The sequence below is a fragment of the Pipra filicauda genome, unplaced genomic scaffold (genome assembly GCF_003945595.2).
Source record: "Pipra filicauda isolate LSUMZ 115617 unplaced genomic scaffold, ASM394559v2 scaffold5_size6683894_pilon, whole genome shotgun sequence".
In the NCBI taxonomy this organism is placed as follows: Eukaryota; Metazoa; Chordata; class Aves; order Passeriformes; family Pipridae; genus Pipra; species Pipra filicauda.
In genome coordinates this window covers 4,771,164-4,793,805 of record NW_024104754.1, presented here as the reverse complement: position 1 = coordinate 4,793,805, position 22,642 = coordinate 4,771,164, and the positions used below count along the sequence as shown (strand labels likewise).

General features: G+C 34.7%; 1 protein-coding gene across 1 annotated transcript in view; it reads left to right on the top strand.

Annotated features, from left to right (window-relative positions):
- CCDC141 (coiled-coil domain containing 141) overlaps positions 1–22,364 on the top strand; it is a 67,834-nt gene extending 45,470 nt beyond the window's left edge. Inside the window, exons 18-29 of the mRNA XM_027731508.2 lie at positions 1,425–1,565; positions 2,367–2,561; positions 4,129–4,312; positions 5,545–5,654; positions 7,327–7,431; positions 8,062–8,145; positions 11,035–11,921; positions 13,841–14,013; positions 20,280–20,434; positions 20,533–20,662; positions 20,755–20,948; positions 22,076–22,364. Coding sequence (XP_027587309.2) covers positions 1,425–1,565; positions 2,367–2,561; positions 4,129–4,312; positions 5,545–5,654; positions 7,327–7,431; positions 8,062–8,145; positions 11,035–11,921; positions 13,841–14,013; positions 20,280–20,434; positions 20,533–20,662; positions 20,755–20,879 — 2,289 coding nt within the window. The 3' untranslated portion in view covers positions 20,880–20,948; positions 22,076–22,364. The remainder of the gene's footprint in view (positions 1–1,424; positions 1,566–2,366; positions 2,562–4,128; positions 4,313–5,544; positions 5,655–7,326; positions 7,432–8,061; positions 8,146–11,034; positions 11,922–13,840; positions 14,014–20,279; positions 20,435–20,532; positions 20,663–20,754; positions 20,949–22,075) is intronic.
- The last annotated feature ends 278 nt before the right edge of the window (positions 22,365–22,642 follow it).

Genomic DNA, 22,642 nt, shown 5'->3' with positions numbered 1-22,642 from the left:
TTCCATTTCAAATTTTATGGATTAATTATAAATAATTTGAAAATGTAGTCATGGAATTGCAATGCAATTAAAATAGTACCTATTTTAAGCAAGTTTTTCACTTGTCCAGTGCTTGTCTGTTGCTTAAAGAAATTCAAAAGTAGTTGTCATATCCAAGAGAATGTTTTGAAATTGTAAATAAAATCAAAAATTGCATAGCTTTTAAAGAAAAAATATAAATAAAACTATGCTTAAAATGTCATAGTCCTTTAAAAGTAATGTTAATCCTATATCACTCTTCTTTTTGATGTGTATTAACTCTTTCTGGTAAATTGGCAATGCATCTGATCCATATGTGTGTAAATGAAATTGTAGCTTTTTAGAGGTTCATTGGTGTCATTCCTATCATTCTGGCTTTTGTAATATTTTCTGCAGATTAAAGAAAATATAGCTATATTCCATCTAATTAATTGGTTTTAGAGCAAATTTAATATTACCAGATTTAATAGTAGTTATCTCAGCTGATGTAAGTCCATCTGAAAAGGAAGGCATGGGCACCTAATAATTGGACCTAGTAGTTCATTACAATTTATATTATTGTAAGAATAATTTTCCCTAGTGTTGGGCTTGCTGCACCAAGTCAGTGCTAATTGGTAATAATGCTATCACATGGTACCAAATCTATCTAACAGGAGTTAGGTGGGGCTTTCTGAATCTGTTAAGCAGGATCCCTCTGCATAGTTATTCAAAAGTCAGGTGGTTATATAGTCTACATCTTGATCCTACAAAGAGCTGTATTCCTCTTTGTATGCTGTGAAAAACTGTACTAAGATGTTTGGACTAGCACAGTGCATAAAATTAAGCCCATATGTAACTTCTTTTCAGAAGCAGGACTTCTGAAAAAGGGGTGGGGATGGGATAACACGCCAACAAAAAAAATCCCCCAACCTGAAATAAACTGAATGTTGTGTTGCAGGAGAAAGGTACATAAATACAAATTTACTTGCTCAGGCCCAGCAAAACTATGTTTTTCTTGAAACTAAGTATGGGTTTACATTTACATGGCTATCATTTCCACTAAGTGGATTAAAGTGTTTGAAGGACATCTAATTCTAGCTAAAATCAATGATAAATCTTGGATTTTTTCGTAGATTGTCTAAGCAAGGATCTCATCCTTTGCCCCAGTTCTTTTCTTGCCCCAGCCATTCTGAGAAAAATACTCTGCATTCAGAATGCAAAAATTTTGATTTAGCAAGATTGAGTTTTCCATTACTGTAAAAAAATTCTGAGGAAATAAGGATGCTTTATGAGATGGCACAGTATTATTAATTTATGTCTTAAATGTTAAGTGTTCAAATTTTCCATTAAACAGCTCTTGAAAAAACCTAAATTGATGTGTGCTGATTTCTTCTTTTTTACTAAAAAATAATCTTACTCTGTTTCAGCTCAAAGAATCGTTTAAAGATCTCAAAAAGAAGTTCAACAATTTGAAGTTCAACTATATGAAGAAAACTGAAAAAGCTCGAAATTTGAAAGTACTTAAAATACAGATTCAGCAAGTTGATACATATGCAGAGAAAATACAGGTAATAGAAATTTTAGGTTTAGTAAAGGCTTCACTGGTTGAATTACTGTGGCCTGTGCCAGCACATCAGAGGAGACACAAAATATGTTGTGAACTTTCCTGTTACTCAGCTTTATATCCTTCCCCTGTCTCAGTCATTGACTGAGACGTTTTTCGTTATTCTGTTCCCATTATTCTTCCATTTCCTTCAGTGAAATGATCTTGTCTCAATTCCTGATTTCTCTGTGTTCACTCCTTTTATCCTTCTTTATTTTTCTATTTATTTTTTTTATTCTTGCCTCTGTTCCTTCGCAATATGTGTGACCTAGTCTTTCCTCTCCTTAAAAACCAAAATAATTACCTTTTGCATCAAACTACTTTCTTGTCTTTTTCATTTCATCATGTAAAATGAACTTTTTTCTTCAGAACATTTTGTTGTATCCATTGCCTGGAGTTGATTGTGCTCATTTGCAACTTAGAACCCTGCTAGCCTTACCCATTCTTTGCATTCACCAGAAACTGTTCCTCCAATGACCTTTTTAATTGCAATTCATACATGACCATGTTTTATTACTACAGATATTTATTTTTAGCTGAAAAAAGTTACCTCAGTTATACCTTTAATAAAGATAATTTACATTGATTTTAATCAGTTTTGTGGAGGCCCTCAAGTTTCCTTTGATTTTTGAAACAGAAACTTTTTAAAGCACAGGACAAGAAATAAGTTTGTATGCTTTTCCCAAGTTTTTTTTTGTTTAATTTTATTCCTAAAAATAGAAACATTTTTGCTGTGTTATTTTACATTGCTACATCTTTTAAACAGGTTCTTAAGAAGAAGATGGATAATTTAGAGAAGCACATCCTTGACTCTTTTGCAAATAAACCTAATGCTAAAGTTAGAGTCCTCTTGGGATCAATCAGTGACTTACAAAAACAACTGAATGACTTTAGCGTGGTTGTGGAAGATTACAAGCAAAATCTGGATCTAGTGGAGCAGTTGCAACAGATGATGAAAGAGGTACTAGTAAACCTGAGATCCCCACTGTGGTTGTAATAATGATGCAGGACAGGGACAGATAAAACTTCCTATAACTGCCTCAGGCATAATCTGTGGCTTCTGAAAGTAATGAATTGGTTAAAACCCCCTTATTTTCCTTTGTTGTTTCTTTGTAAACTTGTGGTGAAAGGGGGAAAAAATGCACAATGTGACCATATTTGGGAGACTGGGGTCTCCACCTCCATATGACTTTCATTCTCATTCAGCATATCTATGACCATACTTATGAGCTCATTTTCTCTAAGTATGCTCTGAGGCAACACAGAAAGTGCAACAAGGCCCTCTCTAATAGCCATCAAACCATCAGAGCCAGATTATCACAGTACCCACTGTCTTTTATATAATTCTGGAACTGAAATGTAAAATATTTAGTTCCTTAGCAGAAGCATATAAATTGTTTTTAATAGGCTAAATTGTTGAGTATATTTATCATTTTTTTTCTGAACTGCAGTCTGTCTTTTTGGTGACTTTCATAACTTTATTTTAATGTGCCTGCCTCTTTTAAAAACAAACAAACAAAAGATCGTAACAGTATTGTAACAATGTTTTCCCCTCTTGCCACATTGTGTTGGTGCTCTTGCTGTGGGGCAAGTACGTTCCTGTCATCATTGTTTATTTTTAGAAATAACACTGTTCATATCTCCAAAGGGATCTAAGTGCATGACAATTGCCTTAATGATGGATCATAATACTGAAGTTTTGTTTAAAATATGTTTTCAGTGTCCAGTGATCTGGTCAATGTTTTTCATATACCATTAGCAAAGCAAATTGTTAACATTTGTTGCACATTTACATTTTTAAACTTTTCACTTTACTGAAATAAATTATTTCTTAGAACTAAAGACTGTTGGTTTTTTTTTTTTACTCAATCTAAAGTATCCCTTTTAACTGAAAACTTTTCTTTCAGCAAATAGACACAGACTTAAATACTGATTTCAATGGCAGTTAGAAATGATGATTATTAACTGCTTCCCATAGTGGTACAATACTGGTGGTACTGAATGAACACCAGATTCTGTCCTGTTCTGAATATTGTTAACAAAGGTGTTTAATGTGGATATGTTCTAAAGCCTGTTCTTGTCAGTAGAAAGATTCCTCACAGCTTTAATGGCTGCTGAGACCAAAAACCCTGTTTACTGGCACAATAAATTTAGAGAACCTTTCTGCCCTTACAACAGAATAAGTGTGGCCATAATATGAAATTTTTGAAATTAGTCAGTTGATATATAAGGTGGAAAGAAATAAGAAATAAAACTTACATTTGCAGAACCTTTAACCAATAACCTCACCATACTTGCAAGATGAGCATGGGCGAATGTTTAATGAAAATTTAACAGCTATTAATACTTGAAACACCATTAGTAATGAAGAAATGTTTTTCAGGTTAGATTAAAGTCAGAAAATCTAAGACATACTGTATACCATTGATTATGGAAAGTCTAAGACTAATCCAACAATCTAAGACTGTTCTACAACAGCTTGAACTGGAGATAATAAGCCGTTATAATACAGTTTTTTTATTCCTTAGTGTCAATTTTGGTTTGAAGATGTGAGTGCAACAGTGATTAGAGTTGGCGAATATTCTGCAGAATGCAAAACAAGAGAAGCAGTAGAGACACTCTATAAGCAATTCAATAAGTTTCTTGAGCCTACAGTGCCTCAACAAGAAGAAAAAATTCAGCAGATTATGGACCTTGCTAAACAGCTGTATGGTGAGGACATATCTGGTAATGTACTGTTGGGAAAAAATACGGTAACTTGTAAGCAGATTCCTAGATTTATTCATTTAAGAAGAAAATCCCATCAAGTTCAAAAATCAAATGTTGTTTTCTAGTATTTACTGGAAGAGGTGAAGGATTTCAAAATAAATATTTACAAGAAATAAAAAATATGTACTATACAGTCTGGTATTTACTTACTTTTCTGTATATAACCTAAGTTCACCTTGAAATAGAAGACTAAGTGTCCTTGTAATATTCATGAGCTTGGAATTAAGACTTCATGGCTTAAACTATCTCATAACAGAGAGGCAAGCCTTTGAAGTCAGAGGATATTATAGGGATATAGTATTGATACCTCAGTGCCAAGTTAATTTTTTACATTAATACTGTGAATAAATAGTGCGACTTAATTGCCAAATTTTTTTAGCAAACAATATAGATTGCTATGTAGATACTGTATTTACTATTGTATTGATTTGGAACATTGTTGACCGAAAAAACCAGAAGTCAAAAGAACTTCATATTTTGCTTTTTTATCCCTCCAGTTTGTAATTTTTATATACTTTATGAAGTTATTTTATCCAAAGATAAGGTGTATCCAAAGATGCTTGTGTAGCCTATCAATTCAAGTAGTAAATCTGAAAAAAATTTCAAGAGTCAAGCTGAGCTTTTAATTTCCTCTGATTTAGTGCCAGAAAGACAATTCAGAGAGCACAGATCATTTCTTTTTCTTCTCTCTCTTTTTTTTTTTTTAAGCCTCCTCAGTATTTTAAACATTCCTATCTGTGGGAAAGGAGGTGACAGAACTGATTCTTGTCAACAGCTGATTAGGAATGCCAGGAGAAAGAAACTACTTTGGGTTCTTTAAGTTATTACAAGGGAAAAACCTCTCTATCATGCCTTTGTTTTGTACTTCTTATAACAGGGATCTAAGTGCCTCCTAGCTGTATAATATGGCAACTAGTTTAGGAGACACCTTATGAGGTCAGCATCTTTTAAAACAGTATCACTAAAGAGACAGAAGCCCTGCAGCAACTATGAGAGTCCATCTCAAGTAAGCTAGGAAGAGGTAGGAAACCCCATTGCTGTGAATCACAGAATTCCTTCAGCAAAACAAAACATAGAAGAATGTAATTATGTGTTGCAATTACAAAGTACCTTGATTGTTATACTGATCTGTTTGAGGCATTCTGTTCTACTTTCATGTTATTTTGCCTTTGTAGGTATTGAAGAAGGAAAGAAGCATGTTGAAAAAACTGTATTGAAGTACAAAGAAATCATTAATTCTGTTGAAGAGTTGTGTACATCTCTGAGAGAACTTAAGGAGATAAAGGTATTTTTTTTTAATCTGGAGAATGTATTGCATCTACATCATCTTGTTGGGCTTAATGTCTGAAATGGTGTTTTTAGCTGAGGATCATCTATGGCAGTATGAAACACTTCTTAATTTTCTCTTTCCCACTACCTTTGGTAATGATTGTCATTAATCAATGAAGTGTTACTTGTTTGTGCACTAAATATTTCTAGGTTTCTTTTTGTTTGCTTCTTTCAGAGCTGTTACTGCTTTCAAGTAACCTTTAGAGGAAAATGTCACAATTTCTTTGATTATCTAGACAAATGCGCTTTTTTTCATATTTCTTTTTCCTTTGATACAGGTAACTGCTAGATATACAAAATGCCAAACAACTTAACTTGACTCCCTCTTGGAGAAGATATCCCAAAAGTTGTGTTAAAACCAAATTAAATTGAGTGAGAAAAGCATTGCTTTTGACTTAAAAATTAGAGAAAACCACAACATCTTTAGTTTCATATTCTGATAAGCTGCTTTAGGTGTAATTAAGTATAACATATTAAGTGAGGAGGAATTATGGAACACAACTGATAGGGCTAGATTTCTGTAATGGAGAACTGCTACTCCACCTCCCCATTCTCAAAGTAATACTTGAAAAGTGTCCCACATATAGCAGTAACTGATGAGTTAATTCTTCTGTGAAGCTGAAAAAGTTAAGATGCTTAAATATCCTGCTTTTATTGATACTTAATGTTATTTCACTTTTCTTTGATGGGATTATACTATAAAATTGACAAACATTCAAATTATTCATTAATATCCTTAAAAGTGGTAAGAGATGCCAAAAACATAAATGAGTTCCAAAATTCATTAGGTGAGTGGAAAGAAGGCTTTGCCTTGCACCGTGACTATAAAGAAACTTCAACAAAAACTCCAATTCAGTTTTTCTAAGTTCTTCTCCCAGCCCATGTATTATATAAATGCTATTGTGTGCAGCATGCTAGCCCCAGCTTCTGTCAAAACAGGGCTTGACCCTTTCATCTTATCTGCTTGCTCAACATAATATGGTCTTTTCAAGAGAAGTGGAATTTCAAACTAATTGTAATAGTTTTGTCTAATTTCCATAGAATCATAGAATATCCTGAGTTGCAAGGGACTCACAAGGATCATTAAAGTCCAATTCCAAATTTTGATAAGTTTAAAGTTATCTTTCATCAAAGAGATGGAGAACACTTTTTTTCACACAGAACCATTCCTAAACTCTAGTGAAAGTTGAGTTTTCCTTAAATCCTGATATTTTTATGGATTTGTTGTTTATCCTCTTTTTTTTCTTCCTAATAGTTTTACTTTCTTAATCCTTTGTTTCCCCTTTCTGAAGTTGGGTACAAAATTGGTTAATATTCCTCAGATTCTTGAATAGCCACTGGAATTCTTCAGTCTTTGGTATCCTGTAATTTCCTTGCCTCAGAAAAGATTCCTTCAGCTTTGAAAAACATTGTCTTTGCTTATCCAGGAATGAATTAATCAGGTTTTGCTGCATTTCCTTACCATAAGCAATTTACAGCTGTGCTGATGACAGGTTTTAGATAAGACTTCACTTCTTCTTTATATTTTTTTTCTTCCCTCTGCTGTACAGAGCATAAGTCAGTGTGCAGCCAACAATTGCTATTTTCTATTGTGTATATTCTTACTTGATTTTCTCTTCATGTGGCAGAAAGTTGAGTTTTCTGAAGAGTTGGTTACTGTTAAAAAAGAAGAAATAAATGGTCAAGAAGCATGTGAGACTGTTAAAGACAGAGTTGTGGAGCAAAAGCAGCAGGTTAGTTATATGCTTTTTTTTTTTAATAACTAGAAGTATGTTTCTTAAAGGACTTTGCGTATTGCTGGAAAGTTTCTTGCTTTTCTGTCTTGAAGCCTCTGTTAAGATGGGTTTTATCAGTGCAGTCTTCATCAATTGTTTTTCAGTTTTTTTTCAGTTATCCCTTTTCCTTCTATACAATCCGCATATTCTTCCCTTTGAGTTTTCTTTTTTAGTGTTCTTTTAACATGCCTATATATCTCCTTTTGTTTTCTAAAATAATATTATTTTCTTAATCTTTTACCAATTTTTCTTTGATCCTATTGCCACAATATCCTTAGTGTAGATGTCTTCTTTGTGTCCATTCCTCCTTGAGGAAAGAGTACATTCTGCTGTCTCCTTTGTAATAAGACTGAAGGGAATATAGGAAGTAATAGAGGATACTGTTGTTAGTATGTCCCAGAGCCCTAGTATTCATACGATGCCTAGATACAATTTCTGAAAGTGTTTGATTTATAAGTAATATCCTATGAAAGAAATCTCATAGCTCAGAATTTGAGCTAAGTAATGGTGGAAGTTATGATAATTTGTTGAATCATTAATGTCTTAATCAGGAAAAAAAAGTGGGTTTTTAAAACTATTTTCTTTCAGATGGTGTCAGGTGAATTGCTTACAAATTCAGAAAGCATTGCTGAGAAGAGAAGCAATACTCTGTCTCCTGCCAACACTAAACAGGTATCTGTCCGCTGTTCTTGTTAATTTATTTTTAATCAAATTGATGGGCATCATTGTGTTCTCTCAAAGGAATTCTACTTCTTACTTTGCTATGTCTCAAAAGTTAGGGCTATTGTTATGGATTGGTGAGCTTTGATTATATTCTCATTTACAGTATTACCAAAAAACCTGAAAAAACAAGCAATTGATTGAGTTTAACAATAATGGGAATAAAAGGAAAGCATTCAAAGCAAACATGACGGAACACAACTACAGCTGTCAGCAGTTCAGTGTGACATTGTATCGGATATAATTTGCTGTACTGTTGGTATGACACTATACATCAAATGACAGAACCAGCATCAAATAGTCATCTTTGCCTTCATCTGAAAACACTTAAGTTCCATTCCAGTTGCCAAAATTCTGTGCAGTGGAGATCAAAAATAAGTTCCAGAGTATGGATTGCGTACATGTTGAGGATGATGCAAAAAGATTAGATAATGAAAGACTGAGTATGCATTTAAAATGGTAAAAAGCGTGTTTTATTCATGGATATATAGTAAATGAATATGAAAGGTTCCAAGTTGTCAAAGAATAAATGAAGCCTTAGAAATACAGTGAATACTAAGATCTACGTTTTATGAGATTAATTTACTTTAGCTTAAAGAATGTCTTGAAGGCTTGGCATCCTGAATGCAAATGTAAATTATTTACTATGGAAAATAGTCTGGTAAATTGGAGTGGGTGCTAATGTATTTAACTCCTTAGAAAGGTAGGATCCATTGGTAACTGATTGAGACATCAAAAAATTCCATTTTACAAGCTGATAAGATAGATGAATACTACAAGACATTAAATTGTGATGTTTTGTAGAAAATCAACTAATAACATTCCCTTCAGTTCAATACAGAATGTCCTGTCATTTGCTGATGAGCCAAAATTAGGCCTAATTAATTCTCTTACCTCCATTCCAAGTCAGTGGGAATTTCACCATTGACTTGGAGCCCCGATTTCACTCAAAATTTTGTGACTGTTCCAAAGAGCCTCCTTCAGATTAATCACCTCACCCAGCAGATGTTCATAGCCCTATTTCCTATTTTGCTAAGCCACAGCTTTGTCAATCCTTGTCAGACTGTGCCTCAGCTGCCAAGGGGAGAAGTCAAGGGTATGCGAAACAGCAAATACCAGATGTGAATTATGGCAACCATGATACCTCCACCTTTTTCATCACTTCATACTTCATTTAAAGAACTATCAGGCTCTTCTCTCTAGACTTCTGTTTCCATTCTTTTGAAGGAAAGACCTGGTCCATCTCCAGCCTCCTTGCCTAATGGACCAGCCATCTCTAATTTTTTCTATACTTCTTCAAGCTACTTTTGCAGTATTAATTTGGTTCAAATATAACACTCTAAAAAGTGAACTAGACCTTCTCATGGCACATTGATCCTCCTGCTTCTTTAATCCCAAGTGACACACCAGGACTGAAAGTTCTCCTACTGTCAAAGCCTATATGACAGCTCGCTCACTCGCTGCCCACCTGTCATTCTTTCCCACAGCATTTCCCCCAGCTCTTCGGGGTTCAGAGTTCATGATAGGCTGCTTCTGGAAAACACATTTAGTAGTCAGACTTGGAATTCATCCTACAACTGAATTGAATTATTTGGTAAAATAGACACAGTAAAATCCCAACCTTCTTCCAGTCATTTATTCATGGATCTGGCATGAGTCATATGGCTTTGAAAAAACAAATGTAGTAACTTGGAAAAACATCTATATTAAAACTAACATATCTAAAGGACCAGGGCAGATGTGAGGTTCTATTACTTCTGTGCACTAATATTAGCTTATATTTAGAGCAGTAAGGCCAAAAGAAACACAAAACAAATGTACTGCTACACTTTTGTACTGGATGCTGCCAAAGAGACCTGTTTTTTAAAGCAATGGCATCCAGTGTATCACTCAGTTGATTCGAGTGGGCTTAAATTAATGTATTTTTGTATTTTAATGTATTTATTGGTGATAGACACCTTACTTGGTAGATTACATATTTTTGTATAGAACTCAGCAATGAAAGAATAACATAAGAAAACATGATGAATACCTTTGCTGAGAGCCTTTGCACAAAGGAAATCTGAATATGTGATTACACATTCATATAAAAATCAAGAGGCAGAGAAGTAATTAACAAATTAGGTAATGTTTCTAATGCTTTGTGATTAAAATTAATGCACATCTGCCTCACCTAATTCTCTTTGGAACATGATGAAAGGGAATTTTTTTTTCTGTATCCAAGATAGCATAAAAATAATGTTAACATTGCTTTCCCTTTTAATATTTGGCAGGATCGTGGAACAGCTGGCAAAATTTAAAAAAATGGAGGAAATATAAAATGCTTGGAAAATATTATAAAGATGTTGGTTTAATTGTTTGACTGTTGAGCATAACTATTCTTCTCAAAGAATCAAAGTCCAGCAACTTGACTGTTAATATATTTTTATCGCTATGCAGTTGTTTCCCATTTAGATGTAATTAGGCCACCTCCTCCCTCACCTTCCCCTTGCAAATGTTCCTATAAACAGCACCTACAGGAAATCCACAGATTGTCGTTTGTTTATAGAAAGAGGTATTTTTTCTTTCACTGTTACTGTTATAATACATGCCTATATATAATTAGAATAATGTCTGCTGGAATCTATTTGAACACTTTGAAATTCCAGTTCGCTGCTGCAACATTTTCTGACAAATTAGCTTTTTCCACACGTTTCCTTTTGCTCAGAATGCGTTAGGCTTAATTAGAAGAAATATTATTGCTAGATTCTGCACGAGGGAATGTGTTGAATGATAACTCTTTCTCTCTTCTTGTTTTTCTTTTTCTTCTTTCCTTTCTCTTCTTTCCTCTCCTAATTCAAGGAGAGGAATATATTAGCTGATATTCCAGTTATCTGTCCAGCTGGTGAGGATCTTATTTCACAGGATACAGAGCTGTCATCTTCAGCCAAAGAGGATAGTTTACAGACTGGATTCCTGACAGAAGAAATACTCTCCGGAGATGAATATGAATGTATATCACCTGATGATATCTCTTTGCCACCACTTTCTGAGACACCAGAATCCAACCTCTTACATTCTGAAACAGAGCTAGAAGATCAGTGCTGTTGTAGTTCTCATAGTCTGCATGTCAGCTCCTATAGCTTGCAAATGCAGAAAACCACTAGTATGAAAAAAATGGTGGAAGTGTCTGATCTCTTAACAAATTCTGCTTTTGCTGATGCTACAATTAATAGAATAGAAAGCCCATCAGATCACTCTGAGAAGTTTTGTATCTCTCTAACAGATTCTGATGCAAAAGCCAGAGTGGTATCTCCTTTGCCTTGCAGCTTGGAAGGAATATCTGAAACTAGCACTGCTTCTTGCACTATAAAAACCAAACCAGTATTTAGCACAATGAGTGAAGTGTGCAAAACACATTTACACCACCTTGAACTTCACAAAAGCATGGCAGAATCACAAGAACAATCGCGTGACTTCAATAACTGTACTAAAACCCAGGACAGGCTGCATGCTTTGCCTGATGCATTCTCAGGTTTCGTGTTTCAATCAGACGCCACCAGAAGCTGTCAGAGGCAGATGGTTACCCGAGAAGAGATTAAAAGTTCATCAGAAAAGAACAGCATGGCCAACCTAACTGGACAGGCGCCTAATTTCTCCCAGATTCTGTCTAACAAAAGCGTCATGGAAGGTTCTCCGGTAACTTTGGAAGTAGAAGTAACGGGATTCCCAGAACCTACATTGACATGGTGGGTAGCTTACAATGAGAAGTAGTAAATATACCTAGTAGCAAGCCACCATGAACCACTTATAACCAAATCAGTTAATCTAGAGACTAGAATAAATGGCTTGTATCCTTTCTAGTCCACACTGCTGCATGATTTCCACCTTCAAAATTCCTATTGACAATTAACCAACTTGAAATAATCTCCCTGTACTTAATTTTAAAAATGAGAGTATCAAACTACTCCAAGCATATCCAATTATTTTTAAGCAAATACATCATATAGTTTCTATATTCTAGAATATCACATCTCGCTTGTTCAATAATTTCTTAAAATAATTCCACACTACAGATTTAGCAGAAATAAATTCATTTGCATTTTCTCAGGATCTGGGCACTATGTATGGGCAGACACATAGATGTGTGTGCACATTAAAGTATTTATATAGTGACTACATATATATTAAGATAGGTACACATTTACGAACATGTGAGAGTCAGTTGTCAAAAACAAGAGGTTACAGGTTAAAAAATCCACCTAAATATCTACATTAAGAGAATCAGTTTTATATGATATATTTATGTGCAATCTCTCTTCATTGCTATATGTCTATTTAGATTACTTTATACTGCATTTGTGAGAAGTACAGATGATGTAATATAAACTTTTAGGATGACTCTTCCCTACCAAAAGGAATAGGGACTAGAAGAGGGACAGGAGTTCAAGATTTTGGTAATAGTTCTATATGTTTTGGCATTCCTCCATTTTTACCTCATTTGCCTTTTCTTCGCTTATTCCATTAGCCTTTCACAATGGAGGCCTTTCTTTTAATGTATTAAAATTAAATATGCCTCTTACTGGAAAAATTTTGATGTTAATATTATATCACACATTTGAAGAATTAAACTGTAAGTTTTTGGTGAACTGAAATTTATTCTGTTGCACTGAGAAAAATACTGGACACTGCAACCTTGGTGCTATACTCTGTTGGTATCAATAAAGTTACCTTGTTTTAAATCCCAGTATTGCACAGATTGAGGAATATTATTGGTGAAACAAGTGATACCTTAATTTTATTGTAAGAAAGCATTAATTTAGCTTGAAAATATACGCACTGTTGATATATTATCTTTAAAAAAAGTAGCATTCAACTGGAATCATTTTGCAAATTAGAAATTCATGGAAATAGAGAAAAGATTTTTTAAAATTAAAAATTAATCAATAACATGTATTTTGTACTGATATAAACATTTTTATTAGATATACATGTGGAAAAATATTTCTGTGGTTGTGTTAGGTTAAATATAGCTTATGCTGAAACATCACAAGGCAAGAAGAGACAGGATTTTCTCTAATTTCCAATACGTAGATCAGGATTCAGTACCAATACATAGTGACAGGACCTCAAGTGTTAGAATATGACACCAGTTCTCTGAAGTAACTCCTGATGCATTGTTCTATCCTGTTTGAAGGTGTGAGCTAAGTAAACATTAAACGGGCTGGGATGGAGGAAGGTCCTTGGCTGTCCTTTATACTGAAGACACAAGTTCAGAATATTTGTATGTTGAGCCTTAAGAGCTATTCATGAGTTGGATGTGGGTTGACTCAAGACCTTACTAGCAAAAATGCTTCAGTGCAAAACTGAGGGCCCAGGCCTTCATGTAACCTCTCTAATACTGCAGTGAGATAACTGTGACTTGTTCATTGAAAAGCATTTTCAGAACTACATTTTTTAATGTTAAGAATGTATTATCCAGCAATTTGCATTGTTTAACTGTTCATCCATATTGACAGATTAAGACTGAGAAATGAGAGCATAGCAGTGAGCTATGCTCACTGTCTCTTGCTGTCAATGTAGGGCTATAGGGATTGTCTGAATTTGCAAAGTTCTGCATGGCATACGGTGATATAACTCTGACTTGAAAACTGACTCTCTGCTTCAGGTACAAGGAGGGCCAGAAACTGACTGCAGATGAGCACTTAAAGCTTTTACAAAAGGAGACAAAGCATACTTTGTTCATTCAGAAGGTGTGTGATAAAGATGCTGGCCTCTATGTTGTTCGGGCTAAAAATTTGAACGGCACTATCTCATCCAGTGCCATTCTTCACGTGAAAGGTAACAGGCCACCTATTACAAGAATAGACTGGATAATGCTGTGTGTCATCTATATTAGTGTATCACTAATGTACTGGCTATTCACGAAATAAGGACATTATCGACTGCACCAGACTTAATTCTCACATGCTAAGACAACATTGAATTGATTTTCTTACACTGCATCTTTCACAGTATGTACAAAACCACTTTGATGGCACAGTGGATATATTACTTGTTGCTAGTATTATGTGCTTGTTTTACTTTCTCAGACTGATGTTGACATAAAAAAAGTTATGACGATTTTCTAGAATCTGAGGCTGAGTTTTGCTTTCTGAATCTGAGGCTGAGTTTCGCTTTCTAAAATTGTTGGCATTACAAAGTGTTGGAAACAGTTGTAGGTTTTGAATGTCGATATACACCCAGGTAGTGTTCCAATTGATGTATGTTTTATGATTTATTTTTAAACATAGACTATATTATTATCTCCAACCATGTTATTTTCTCATATACTTTAAAAAAATAATTGTAGGATAAAGCTTCTTACCACTCATGGTGAACTGACGTAGATCAGATTTAAATCTGTCTCAGCCCAGCACACAGTCTCCACAAGGGAAAGGTGCAGCAGTTTCAGTAGAGTTGTGATTGTGCTACAGAATTGACCCAGAATCCTCAGGATTTGTGTAAGTGGCATCTAACACACAGTAGACCAAACGTTTACAAAATGAAATGTTCCAACATACCAGTCAGCTTAAGTAGATGGATGATCCTTGCTCGGCCTTCTAATAAAATTAAAGATACACATATTTCTAATAATCCTCTAAATGGTTAGTATAAGACAAGAAAGTTACTAATTTATGCAGTGAGCATATGTGCGCGTTTAAAATTTTTAACACACTGATTTCAAGCAAAATCAACCAAATTGAGGGAATATTCAAAAGTGTATTCAAATTTTAAAAAAAATAAAGGATTTGTCAAATATAATTCTCCTAAATGTCAAAGCAGTAAATCCAAACCGAACTTTGTTTGCCTACAATTTGCATTTCATTCTTGCCAAGGACAACCACAGCTATTCTTTTTTAATTCAAATTCTAATTTGTTTAAATATTGCATAAAAATTACTTAACAGTGCGAAGGGAAGACTTAATTTATAAATCCTCCAATATAACTTAATTCTTTAACTTCAGTATTTGTTGTATTTGTGCAGTAAAAAGAGTTGATAAACAGATACATGATTTTTCCGGCATCTTTTGCTTCCAACTTTTATGTTACAACAACATTGGTATGGAAAATTTATAGAGAGGAAATATTTACCTCTTGCGTAATTTCCTGGAATGAAGTAAGCCTTTTACTGTGTAGCATGCTATGAGCAGAATATATATTGCAAATTGCCAGAGGTCAGTGAGATGGAAGACTGACATTTAAACATTTTGTCCCAGTGACTGCAACTTTATTAAAATTCTTGTAACTTTGAAAAAGAAGTTCCCAAGATGATATAACTTCACAGCAATATGAGAGGGAGCAGGAGGAGGAGGTGGTGAGCAGATGGGGGTACAAATAAATTCTAACTAAAATTGATACTACGTTTAATGAACCACTTTCTAAGTTCCATCATATCCAAAAAATGTAGATTTATAAGAATTTTCTTAGGTATAAAAATCACCTGTTTTCCTAAAGTGTATTTGTCATTTCACAATAAAGCTAATTTTAATGATTAATATGATTTTGAATTTTTCAGTTACCATAAAAATAAAACGTGACTTTATGTATGGTTGTTATAAACATGCGGCAAAGAACTTATGTGACCAAGCTGACTTGCATGAATGGTACATTAAGCAATATTTTGCTGTAAGGTTTTGCCTTCTACAGAGCTACCAGTGCTTGACAATTCTATCCTGTTCTTGTAGCATTCACTTTCTGTTTTGAAAGATGAGCCTTCTAGGTCACGGCTGCCCTTCAATCCTCTGTTTTTACTGAGAGTTGCCATCATTCAAAAATTAAGTGACCATGGATGTTCTTTTGACATATTCTAAGTAACTTTATGTAATAGTCAGCTCACTTTTGAGAATGTTGCCATTTTTGCATGTCAGTTATTATAATTATTAAATGCAAAAAGGTATAAATATAAGACCAGAAACTGCCATAGCACATCTTTAGATCTTAATAACTCATTGTAGAAGCACATAATACCCTTGTTTGGTAAACCTTTTCTCTGAGAATTTTAACATTTCTGTGAATTTTAGATTATCAAAATTTGATTTTTGTGAGTATGATATTACATCTGTTTTCAAACAGGAATAGTTTTAAATGGACAATTTTTAATGGATGAGTGGATACCAACCACATTTTTAATTGCTGCAAGAAACAAGATTTTAAAAAGAGTGATTAGAGGTACAAGAGGCACAGCAGGACACTGAAAGTCTCCTGGTTTTAATGCTTTGCTTTGTAAACAAAGATGTACTCAACACTGATTAGTGCTGTGTTAGCAGTCTGGGTTTAAATGCTCTTTATTTAAGGACTCTAATGAATAACCAAAAAAAAATTTCCTGGAAAATTCCTGCTGTTTTCTGTTCAGATAATCTAAAAAAAAAAAAAAAAAGAAAAAAAAGAGTGACAGTGATGTAGTCTCATGAGGCACTAATATTTCTCTGAAGGAAAAGAACGCTCATTCTGTTTCAACAGTAATTTTAACATAATGCTTTCCCCCCTCGTGGTTTATTTTCTAGTTCATGTTATGCATGCTTCTCTTCCTCCTTCTTTTAACCATAATGTAGAAGCAGGGAATACATGTAGGTATGTTGTCTTGGTTCTTTCTTGTTTTATAGTGCTAATTTCGCCTCTTCACAGTCACAGTTTCAAACCTATATTTACTTCAAGACCCCAAAATGTTTACATCTTCCTGATTGCTCTTTTATAGAGCAGATTTAAATCTCGGTCCCTCCATCCTCACAAGAAAGACATTAGGCATATAACTAGGCTACACTCCCCTCCTCCTTCCACATATGCAGACACCCATTAAGAAAGTGGTGAAAGATGCTACCTAACTACAAGATGTGGAGCCCTGTGAAGGGGTGTTTGCACAAGGTGCGTAAATTTGAAGGGGAAAAGAGATTAATTATTTTCATTTTTCAAGAGAAGCAGCCTGTCTGAGGGGCCAGGTTTGAGTCAGTAGGCAAAGGAAGGATAAGCATTACTGTGGTTCGCTTTGGATCAGATGTGGCTGGACCTGCAGTGGAGAAGGTGACTTCCTCTCAAATGACTGGTAAGGTATGCCTACTTCTGGACCTTTCTCTGGAGACTTTTCTAGGGTAAGCTACTAATTTTTGTGTATATATTATCTTTTGTGGTCCAGAGGAACTGTGTCTTTAAAAATTATTGCCAAGACTTTAAAGAGGCTACATATGGTATTCAAGGAGACTGGAGCTCTGAATTATGGATACTTCAGATCAGTTGGGTCATGAGACCCACTGCATATTCCTTAATAAAAGGATCCTTCTGTTTGTGTTAAGAGCTTGACTGAGACAAAATCTCTAAATTATGAAGTGCAATGTCTTAATTTAGAGCCATACTGAGAAAATCCAAAGTCTCTGAGCAGCATGGGGGCATCTGCCTAGCCTAAACTTTTAGAGCAGACGGGGAAAGTTGATAAAATTGCTAATATCACAATTCAAGACATCAGAGATTGGAAATTACATGCCTAGAAAAAAATGATTAAGAATAACTCTGAAGCAAATTAATAAAAATAAAGGCAACTGAAAACAATTTGGCTTGACTGGGTACTACGTGTGTGTGAGAAACACTTGGGGCAGGGGTGAAATCTATGTGATAAAGACAGATGCAGGTGATCTCTTCACGTGCAGTTTTTGCATTGCTCCATGTGGATTAGTTTTCCGTACTGATTCCCCAATTTGCAGCAGAACTCTACTGGTTCCTACAAATAACTCATGTAATATTTAATATTTGACAAACTTATTGTCTGAAACCATAAGAATGAGATTTCAGTGCACTGTCTACCTGTTTTTTTTTTTCCCCAAAATGCAGAAAAGGGTCTGTTCTTTCTAGCCTTTGTGGATTCATGGGATGTCCAGCCAAGAAATAATTTGTAATTGACAAGTTGTCTTAAGTTATTCTGAGGCTTTGTTATGATATCATGGGAAACCCATGGTGTAGTATAACCATCCATTCTATTTTGAAGGTTGCTGTCAGAGAATGAACTGTTCTTTTAGCAGACTTTGTTTCCATGTTGAGTACAAGCCCGTACCTGAAAGAGTTGTAGAAACTGTCGCTTCATGGTTTTATTTGCACATACTTTTCCCTTCGCTCTCTAGAAAATGGTTATTTTAGTTTTTCTGTTCTGGTGCCTTGTTGATAAAAAGTCAAGATGGGCTCTGATCATTATCGCTATCACCATTCTACCCAGATTTTTTTCAATGGTAAAAACCATCCTGGTATGAGATGCAACCTGACTTCACAAGGTAATGCAAACCACATAAGTAATGGAATCCAGCCAAAATTATCACAAGGAGTGGCTGATGCTCACTTAATGTTTTCCATTGGAATATAAGCTAATCATGCTCTGTTTTTGACCTATTGCCAGCTGCCTGCAAAGAGTAGACAGGGGTGTAAGCTCGGTTGTCTTGCTTGAAAGGAAGCTGCAGATCTCAAATTTCTGTGCTTCAGGTGCGTGCAATGCAAGGGTGGTGGCAACTTGGACATGCTAACTTCAACAGCTAAGAACTGAGTTGTTTGAGCTGCTGGAACAGGCTAATACAGACCTTAGGTTAGCACAAGTATGGGAGAGTAAAACTTATATTCTTCTGCTTTTGATTGTGACCTTAATCCTGTAGTATCTGGAAAAAAACAGAAAAGCAGCTTGGAAGCTTATTGCAAGTAAGGGCTCACCTAAGCAGCGGACTTAATACAGTGCCCCAAAATGTCTGCCTCACCATGCCAGCAGGCCCACATCTGGCAAAAATAGCCTTGAACTCAATATATTTGGGGTTAGAAGTTTATGGGCACCTGCATGAGATATGCTGATTTTTGTTTCATAATAGCACAAAGAAAAAAATTTCTTCATAGAACAGTGGATGGAGTAATGCTGGCATAGCACTTTCAAACATTTAGCACACATTTCAGTAACTTTTTTTTTCCTGGAAGGGCAGTGATAACTTTTGTTAAATATTATGGAAACATGCCACAATTTATATTAACAAGGAAGAAGGACACATGCTTTATGTTATAGGAATACAAAATGTTCATTTTTTTTGTAGTGTATGTCTTTGTGTGTTCTTCTGTATGTTAACATGTTGCTTTATATTCTCTGTGTCAAGAATACTGAGTCTGAATTCTGAGGTTTTCTTTTTTACTGTGACCCTGGAGGTAGAATGTAAGTGGAACTTCAGATAGTAGTACAGTGATTCAGTAAGTCTTGCTTTACAACTCATTAGGTTACAAGTCACAGTGAGCAAGGCTTTTATTCAGTACAAACTGATGGTGATCATTGAAATTTCATCAAACAGTTTTGATGGGTTAATTTTTGTTGCTCAGGCCTTGTACTGGCTCAGATGCCATCTGTCCTTCCACAGCTGGCATGAAGCTAGCACGAAAGCAATCTCATGTGCTTTGGGTGTTACAGTAGAAAAGCAATTATTTGCCTTGATCTGAATCAGATTTGTATTGGATGATCTGGTACATGGTTTCAGCATTAATGATGGCCAATGACCAGTTAATGATCTTGGTCAAAGTAGTAGAGGCATCACATTCTGACCTTCGTGTTGTTGCAAATATAGATCAGTTTTCTTATTTTTCAATAAAATTTTTTTACTAAAATAATAGGGGGGGAAGTGAAGAAAGAGCATGACGTACAACAATGCACTAAATGCAAAATTTTGCTCTCATGACTTTGTCACTTTAGATTTGTGTGGAGTATTAACTCTTCCACCTTTACTGAAACATAATAATCCACATAGACTTGCCTACTACCTACACAAAGAACATGATTCTTTAGCATTTCCATGAATCTAATATCACTATGCTGATGCATGAAATTTTTGGGTGTTTAATATTCATATTTTCCAACAAACATTATATTAGATAGATAAATTGTGTCTGCCTATTAGTTGCCTACTGTCTTGCAAACAAGTTGTCCTGAGTTCCAGGCATCAATAAAGGCTCTCTTTGTCTTTCAATGTAGTGAACTTTATGAGAACAAATTTATTTTTCAGTTACTTTAGTTGTGCCTTTTAAAATAAAGTGAATATTGATTTAATTTAATTTTTTTTTTTCAGTACAAGGAAAACAGCCAAACTTCATACAAAAGTTTGGACATAGAACTCTACAAGAAGGAGAAGATTTAATTCTGCATTGCACTATACATGGAAAGCCTGAACCACGTGTCTGCTGGACAAAGAATGATATCCAAGTGGTATCTGGTGATATCAGTGTATGTTCTAAGGTTCTTGAAATTTTTCTTGGGAGAAAGGTAATTTATTTTGTTTTATGCTACTAATAATCTCCTATGTGCCTTCTCTTGTTTTACAGATTGAGAAATTAGGAGATATCTATTACCTTTTAAAAAGAAATGTAGTCCTTGCTGATACTGGGAAATATGTCTGTCTTGCCAGCAATGAAGTTGGAAAGGCACACTGCTCTGCTTTCGTAACCGTGATAGGTGATTTGTCCTGCCAGCTGCATGCTTTTCAGCACCTTGTTGCCATATTAAATGAGTAACTCGTTTCCACTAATGTACATATTTTGTTTCAGAGAAAAATAAAACCCCAGAAACTCCCAGTGTAACTCAGGCTAAACCAGAATGGAAAGATGGAGACTTTTCAGAAGAAGAGAATGTCACCACGACTGAGCTCATACCAGCCCATGACACAGTGTGAGAGAGATGATCTCCCAGTAAAGTAATTTGCAGCTTACTCCGTGCTACAACTTGTGCTGCTGCAATAGCTGTAAGGACCTTAATTTACAAAGCACAAATCAAACACTCTTCCTAATCCTATGAATTTTGGTATAATGGAAATGAAGTCCATAATATGTGACTGCCTTTTTCACTTAATTCTTTACCAAAAGATATGCAATTGTTAGATGAAAGACCTTGTAATACACTAGACAATTGAGTCTATGCAAGGTATTTAAATTTAGTGAAATAATTTTCTTGAAATCTAGGCCTAGATCTTAACCTAGATATTATTGTAAGAGTGAAGAGCTCAAAGATACAAAATATTCCAGAAGTTCAAATTGATGGAACTACATAAGCATGTAAGTAAAATTTTCTACTGGACAAGTTTTATTCAGAAGAATAAACCGTAGCCCTAATAGCACGGAAACAGTCATTGTTCATTAATTGAATAAAGATAACAAATCTTCCCACTGTGCAATTTCAGAAGATTAAATAAATGAGATACATGAAGTCACCAGTCCTTGTGACTTCTAGCACAAGATGAAATCTTGCCTCCTCAATTTAGGCTCTGATAAAAAAGAAAGAGCAGTGTTATTTTGTCTTTGAGTTCCTGAGGTTTGTCTATCTAAATGTAGAGAACACAAAATCAGAAAGGAAAACTATTGCGTATGTTGCTTCAAAAGCTTTGTTTGTGTCATCTTGAGCTGCCTGCAAACTTTCCTTCATGTCCAGCTGATGAAGCATTGATCCCACATATTTTGTTCAGGGTTTTGGTTTGGTTTTTGTTTTGTTTGTTTGTTTTTGTTTGGGTTTTTGTTGTTGTTGTTTTTTTGTTGGTTTTTTTTTTTCTGTATTGCTGTGGTATGCCAGGTATTCCTAAGGAAAAAAAAAAAAGGCATGAAAGATCATGGTAAATTTACTTAAGACACATAGAAATTGTATGATTAGAACCTGTAGGCCATACAAAAAGGTCAAATTTATCCTAATTTTTTTCTCATATCTTCTGTTCTTTTAACTAAACTGCCTTCTGGTAAATAAGATAAGATTTAAAATATTTTTTTTTGTCTGGAATCACTCTTGAGTTGATCTTTAATCTTGTGCAGTCTCAGGATCACAGAGAACTGTCTATGCCACCATTAAAAACATAAGCAATATTAACTGACCTTTTTCACACAGGTTTAAAGAGAAACTCTGGCTTCAAGGAGTGTATTTTGAACTTGAGAGGCCACAGGAGATTAACTTCAATTTGAGACAGGATCCCCTTCTTCTGCATGATGCAGTGGAACAGAAGATGGACTGAAGTGCAAGATGTCTGATTCCTGAGGGTGTTCGTGTTGTTTGCTGTGTCCATTAGTAGATCCTGGCCATGGGTGAGGAGAAGATGAATCTTTGAGTGCTGTCCAATGTATTTCTAGGTTACAATTTGTATTTTGTTTCTTTACAAATAAATCATTACTAAAATTCACTTGTGTACAGCCTTTATTAGGCAGTGATTTTTAATTTTTTGTGGTTTGGTTTGTTAGACAAATCTAACAGAAGATAATGATAGAAAAAAGAAATATTAGCCTTTAAAATTACATATATCCTTGGTCATTTGTCAGTACCCACTATTTTACTCTCCTACAAATTCCATCAATGCCATGAATTCCATCAATAGATCTTCCCACTAGTTTATATATGGAATTAGGATTTAAAACAAAATGAGCTTATTCTTCAGTTTATTAAATATAGGGTGAATTGGCC